Here is a 6,986-nt window from a genome sequence, read left to right as displayed (position 1 = left end):
GAGAAATGTTCCCCTCATATTGTGATATTTAGGACAGATCAGCAGAAAGTGTTTCTCGTCCTCTATTTGCTGTAGATCACAGTGTCTACAGATCCTCTGCTCTTGCTCTGTCCATGTTTGTCTATGTCTTCCTCTCTCTATTTCTAAATCATGGTTGTTTAATCTGTATTTGGAGAGGATTTGTCTTTCTTTAAATGGTTTAATCAATAAATAATTGGCAAATTTAGTGGTTCTGTTTAGGGTTGAGTAGCATTGGAGTTTATTTTGGAGGTCAAAGTGTATTTTTAGAGATTCATCATGAGTGTCTTTTTGATTTTTGTCAATTTCTTTAATGATGGCTTTGGGGCTGAAGCTGTAGTCAGTGAGGAGCTGGGTTTTCTGGACTAGCTGAAGAGCGAGCGTGTTTAGAGGATGAGATTCTGCTGAGGTTTCATTGGCGAGGAGGGCTTTATATCGGATTGAATCAGGATCAGATTGATGGAGGTGATGCCAGAACTGAACACATCTCTTCTGGATCTCAATCTTCAGTGGGTAGAAGCCTAATTCAGCTATGCAGGCATCATTGGACGTACAAAAAAACTCTCTCTCTCTCTCTCTCTCTCTCTCTCTCTCTCTCTCTCTCTCACACATACACACATATAACACACAGACTCTCACACAGACTCTCTCACACACACACTGAATTTAAATGTCTTTGTTTGAACGTGTGTGTGTGCTGGCAGAAGATCCTGACAGATGTGTGCTGGACACCGGCAGACTGCTGAAGGACTTGTGCTGTCCGTATGAAGGACTGGCGTCACGATTAGCAGACGGAGACGTGAAGGACAGCGAGGAGCATCTGAAGATCCTCTGTGAGTGGTTTGCATGTTCATGTTTGTGGTGGATGTTCATCTGTGTTGACCGAGAGTCTCTTCGTTCAGTGTTCTTGGCGTCGGAGCTTCAAGCTGCGGAGATCATGGCCAGGAAACCTGCGACTGATGCGGACACAGAGGAGTTGGACACGTCTCTCCAGGATCTCAGAGTTATTTGTGAAACACTGGAGCTGCCAGATCTAGCCGGACGAGACACCAGAGACACGTTTACTGCTGTTGAGCAGCAGGTGCGTCATTCACTGCGTGTGTTTCAGTAGATTTCCTGAAAGCCGTTGATTGCTTGGGCACAGAAACACATTATGCACTACAAATCATCCTTCATGGTCAGCAGTGCTGGACGAAGTACACAAACCAAGTACTTGAGTAAAAGTACAGATAAAATGTTACTCCAGTAAAAGTACAAATGTATTTCATTTTGAATGTACTTATGTATTAAAATTACTGATCGATCAATGTAATTTTAACTTGTATATTTTTTTATATTTAATAACTATATTATATATTTTATATACTGCTCTACTGCTCAAAATACCTGGGTGGTCATGTAGGGTACTTCATGTGTGCAAACAAGAATGTAAAAACAAAATGTGTGTGTGAGTATTTATATATATATATATATATATATATATATATATATATTAGTATTTATTTATTAAAGTGTAACATGGTTTTTAAAAATGAGGAAAAACAAAATGTGTGTTGTTGACAACATTTTAAGAAGAAGCTATGCACACATACTAGTTTGTAACTGCTTCGCCAGTGGGGAAGATGCATGGCCAATAATTTGCATGATTTTAATGTTGTTTAATTTTTACCTCAAACATAACTAGTTGAGACGGTGATACACAGGGCTTAAACAGCTCGCTTTTACAGCAGATTTAGCTCACACACAACGGACAGTCGTGACCTAAATATGATTTTAATTTACAATAATAAATCCTAAAATTCAGCATTAGTAATTCACTTTTCACACCATCAGTTGTGCGGCACTCAAGCTCAGAGAATCTCCCGTTCGTGGCTCATTTTGAGTCAGACTTGTGAATTCACTGAATTGTTTACTGGAGACTCGCTCTGACCACATCTTTTAAATCAGTGAGTCGTTTACCGCAGACTCGCTCTGACCGGATCAATTGAATCAGTGAGTCGTTTACAGCAGAATCGCTTTGACCGGATCATTTGAATCAGTGAGTCGTTTAACGGAGACTCGCTCTGGCCGGATCATTTGAATCAGTGAGTCGTTTACCGGAGGCTCGTTCTGACCGGATCATTTGAATCATTTAGTTGTTTACCTGAGACTTATTCTAACCAGATCATTTTGTTGATGTGAGTTGTTGATTTGAGAACAGCTGCAATCCGCTCAGTCCAGTTCGTGAATGAATCGTTCAGTGTGTTTTGCGAACTGATTTAACAGGTTAATTGAAAAGAATCAGCTTGTTTGGACACCGTTATTGCGTTTCAGTTTAAAATAATGAGTAACGACTTGTTTTTAAGAAATGTAAAAAAGTACAATATTATGCTTTGGAATGTAACGAATTAAAAGTTTCTCAAAATGAAAATACTCTGATAAAGTACAGATACTTGAAAAATGGAACTAAGACAGTAATGAAGTGCAAAACTTTGTTACTGTCCACCACTGGTGGTCGGCCCATTTACACCGCTGTGAGGGATCCAGGGTGACCTCTGACCCCTCAGACACACTTCACTCTGAACTCCCCTGAGGGTTGTGATGATCCTGATCTAAACGAGTGTATACTCATCCTCTGCCAGTGGTTTACAGCAGTCATATCATGCTTCTCTGAGTTAACCACTATATTACTTGTGGGTTGTTTATATGTTGCTGCATTCATAAATACACTTGAGTGCCGAACAGCCACAGTTATGAGTGCATGGGAAATGATCAGTGTCGCTCTAATCAAACAGAACTCCAGAGAGCAACAGGTGAAATCCAGAGTCTGTGACGTCTGTTTGTCCACTCTTGAAGAAGTGTGCAATGTCTTCACAACTGTTCATGGCTTCAAATCAGACTACAGTCACATCATTAACCCTCTCAGTGCTGGAGTGTCTGCTCTGTCTTCATCAGTTACATGAGTAGTGAAGCGGGACGTTCAGATGAACGCCTCCACATTTTCAGAATTCAGAGAGTGGAAACAATAAACTCTCTTCATGGACTGAAGAGCAAGTTTGCAGTATGGCCTCTCATACATCTAAACATCAATCTTCATGGCGCAACCATTCGCTCTCTGTTTTTCATGTTGCTTTTATGTACATATTTTTGTGTAAGTGTTTTTTTTTTCTCTGGTGCAGGTGAATGTTTTACTCAAGCAGCTTCCAGAAACGCATGTCGAAGCTCCTGCGTTCAAGAGTTCCCTCCATCCGGACCAATGGGTGAGAAGAGTTTGATTTAATACATTATTAACAGGTGAGGGTGTCAGATCAGAAAACACCAGTGCAGATAACTTCAGCTGTGGAAGTGGAGTGTCTGACAGTGATGTGAAATATGAAAGTGTGTGTGAAGTGTGATGTTGTCTTTTGTCCAGAGAGAGCTGGAGAAGATCAACGGCGTTCTGTCGGCGGAGTACGAGTGTCGGCGGCGTATGCTGATCAAACGCCTGGATGTGACCATACAGTCCTTCAGCTGGTCCGACAGAGCCAAGGCACGTCAGCCGCTTTCAGGCATTGCTTTAGCTTTTGACAGCCGCTTTCTGTTGTTTTCTTTTTGTTCAAGATTTAACAAATTATTGAAAACTGATAGAACACCATCATTCTTCACCAAGAACATCAGTCTGTCTGATCACACATCACCTTCAGCTGTTTTTCTGAACTCAACAGTGATCTGGGTTTCAGTTCATGTGAATTGGGTTTCAAGAACACAAGGACGCTTTACATAAAGTTGATAGATAACATGAACAACAGATATACAGTCACATAATCAAGCAAATAGAGCAGACAGAGATCATAAAATCCAAGATGAGTAACGAAAGCAAGCATAGAACTGAAAATTGAGGCAGTCTGCTACAATCAATTAACAAAACATATTGTAAATAAGTGAGTTTTGAGAACAGTTTTAAAGGTCTGGAGTGAAGAGACAGCACGGTAGGTTTTGAGGAAGTGTGTTCCAGAGCTTAGGAGCTGAGATGCTGAAAGCCCTGCCACTCACACTAGATAGTCAGAACTTAGCTCGAGCAGGGACATAGGGGTGAATTAATTCAGAAAGGTAAGAAGGTGCAGAACCATGACAAGTCTTGAAAACTAGGACAAGTATCTTAAACTGAATACGATAGATAACGGAGCCAGTGTAATTGCTGTGAGACAGGAGTGATGTGGGCAGATTTTTTGGTAAATGTAAGGGCACGAGCAGCTGAATTTTGAATTAGCTGCAAGCAATTAAGAGCTTTGTTGGGTGGGCCATATAACAAGGAGTTACAATAGTCCAGATGTGAAGTTATGAAAGCATGAGTAACTGTTTCAGCATCTCTGAAATTTAGTGAGGATCGTATACGGACAGTATTGAGAAGATGGAAAAAACAGGACTTAACGAGCTGGTTGATATGGGGTTCAAAACATAGCGTAGAATCAAATAGTACACCAAGACTGCGTATAGTGGGGGAGGGATGAACTATAAATTTATCGATGTTAATAGAGAGGTCAAAATGGAAGAAGACAAGGGATTTAGGGCCTACTAACAGAATGTCAGGGTTTTTTTTCTTCAGTATTCAATTTTAAGAAATTTTGACCCATCCATACTTTAAGATCATGTAGGCAAGATGTTAAAGAAGGAGGAAAAACAGAATTGGGCTGTGCAGTAAAATAGATTTGCGTATCATCAGCGTAACTGGAAATTAAGACCCAGAGGAAGCATGTAGATTAAAAATAGAAGTGGACCAAGAACAGATCCTTGAGGCACTCCACGGGAAAAAGTGACGGACCGAGATTTGTGTTTATCGATGCTAATGAACCGCTGCCTGTCTGAGAGATATGAGCTTAGCCACTGCAGGACAGTTCCTGTAATGCCAATTGCAGACAAACGAGACAGGAGTACAGAATGGCAAACAGTATCAAAAGCTGCACTCAGGTCCAAGAGGACCAGAAGGTTGAGGACACTAGAATCAGTGGCAAGAGCAGTCTCTTAGAAGAAGAGTCTCTGTACTGTGGAGAGGATGAAATCCGGACTGGAATGGTTCATGCAGATTATTTTTGTCCAAATGAGTCTGTAGTTGAGTGGTGACCATCTTTTCTAGGATCTTAGACACAAAGGGAAGGTTGGAAATTGGTCTGAATTTACTCAGGACTTTGTCATCAAGGCCAGGTTTTTTTTAGTACTGGGCTAATCACGGCTACTTTCAGTCCAGTAGGTACATAACCAGTCATAAGGGATCTATTTATCATGTGAGTGATGGGTATAATGAGAGAAGGCAGAACGTTTTTGAGCAGGTGTTGTTGGGATTGGATCTAGCCGACAGGAAGAGGAGTTAGAGTTAATCAGCTGTTCAATCACAGATGTATTGGTGAGTGTGAAGTTAGAGAGTGGATAGAGTATCTGAGAGGCATAGGGTTCTGGAGGAGCAAAGCAAGAAAAAGATTGATAGATTTGTGTATAAAAAAATGACAAAGTTTTCACAGAGGCCAGAAGAAACATTAGGAAAGGGAGATGGTGGTTTGACAAGTTTGTTTGATCTCAGAGAATAGGGTCCTGGGTTTACACTTTGCTTTGTTAATAATAGTGGACAGGTAACTAGAGCGTATTTTGTTCCTACAGTCAGCTGCTTGCATTCGTTGCATCTCTTGCTTTAAATCAGTGTCAGACAGACGCACATGTCATTGAGTGTTTTGATAGAAAAGCAAATGTATTTTTCAGGTGAAAATTGACAGGATGGCCAGAGCGTATCAGCCGAAGCGATATTCTCTGTCTCTGCGGTCCTCGGTGAGTGTGGCTCATCTGCTCGCCGCGCGACAGGACGTCTGCTATATGGTGAAGACCAGCAGCGGCTCGTGCCGAGAGAAAACCAGCTGTGCAATAAACAGAGTACGTAGGTTATCGGACCTTTCTTTGGTTTTCTGTCAGGTTGTGGCTGGTGTGTGACGCTCTGTGTGTGTGGTGACTCCTCAGATCCTGATGGGACGGGTTCCTGACCGCGGCGGACGGCCATCTGAGATTGAAGCTCCTCTGCCGGAGATGCCCGCGTGGCAGAAGAGAGCTGATGGAGGAGGCCGAGGCAGAGGAGGAGTGGGATACGGCGGGAATCGGGGTGCGGGCGGCTGGCGCTCCGGAGGAGACGGATGGAGAGCAGGCCGATGGGGTAGAGGAGGCCGAGGAGGGCAGTACTATCACTGACAGAGTCATGGTGGACGGTTCGTGAGGAGACTGTCATTTCATTTTAAATGAGCCTGTAGTAGTTTGTTTCATTTATCTTTTTAACTTCTACAAGACCAGCCTGAGAGATCACGAAGGCATCATGCATTGCTTCAAAAGCCTGCTGAAATCAACATAGAATAAAGCAGTGAAAAACATTGAAATTTGACTTTTTGTTTGATTTTGTATAAATTGAGACACATCAGTGTTCTTGGCCAAGTGCTTTGCATTGTGGTCCTGCTTGATCGTGAGTTTTTGCTCTAACTGAATCCGGTTCTCTTGAAGAATTGCCTTTATTTGTGATGTTAACAGCCTTCTGTTTCATAACACTGTGGCATGAAGCAGGTTTAGTGGCTAAATCAGACTGAGCTTAAAGTGAGCCGATCCTGGAGTTTGTGTTTTGTGTTACTAATCTGCATGCAGTGTGGAAGATTTTATTTGTTAAAGGGATTTTTTATAAAGGGATAAAGGGATCTATTATGCTCTTTTACAAAGCCTTGATTTTGTTTTCAGGCTCTCATACTAGGTTGTTCGAAAAACAAATTATTTTTCACATATTTTACATTATTACAACACCTCTCTCCCCAGTCTGGCACGAACAGCTCGAATAGTTCCTGTATCGAATGAAGGCCCGCCTTCTGAAATACGAAATGTGTTGTGATTGGTTAGCTGGACCAGTCTGTGTTGTGATTGGTTAGCTGGGCCAGTGTGTGTTGTGATTGGTTAGCCGGGCCAGTGTGTGCTGTGATTGGTTAGCTGGACCA

At 42.0% G+C, this 6,986-nt stretch overlaps 1 protein-coding gene across 2 annotated transcripts in view; it reads left to right on the top strand.

Annotated features, from left to right (window-relative positions):
* fam98b (family with sequence similarity 98 member B) overlaps positions 1-6,664 on the top strand; it is a 15,601-nt gene extending 8,937 nt beyond the window's left edge. The window contains exons 3-8 of one of the 2 annotated variants that reach the window (XM_016499673.1): positions 726-851; positions 921-1,099; positions 3,177-3,257; positions 3,410-3,526; positions 5,728-5,895; positions 5,980-6,664. In XM_016499673.1, coding sequence (XP_016355159.1) covers positions 726-851; positions 921-1,099; positions 3,177-3,257; positions 3,410-3,526; positions 5,728-5,895; positions 5,980-6,204 — 896 coding nt within the window. In that variant the 3' untranslated portion in view covers positions 6,205-6,664. Of the gene's footprint in view, positions 1-722; positions 852-920; positions 1,100-3,176; positions 3,258-3,409; positions 3,527-5,727; positions 5,896-5,979 lie in introns of both variants that reach the window. The other variant, XM_016499672.1, reaches the window with a different exon arrangement.
* Positions 6,665-6,986: the final 322 nt, after the last annotated feature.

The sequence above is a fragment of the Sinocyclocheilus anshuiensis genome, unplaced genomic scaffold (genome assembly GCF_001515605.1).
Source record: "Sinocyclocheilus anshuiensis isolate Anshui unplaced genomic scaffold, SAMN03320099.WGS_v1.1 scaffold2684, whole genome shotgun sequence".
Lineage (NCBI taxonomy): Eukaryota > Metazoa > Chordata > Actinopteri > Cypriniformes > Cyprinidae > Sinocyclocheilus > Sinocyclocheilus anshuiensis.
Note: the sequence above shows the minus strand (reverse complement) of the source record. Positions and strands in the feature narration are given on the sequence as shown.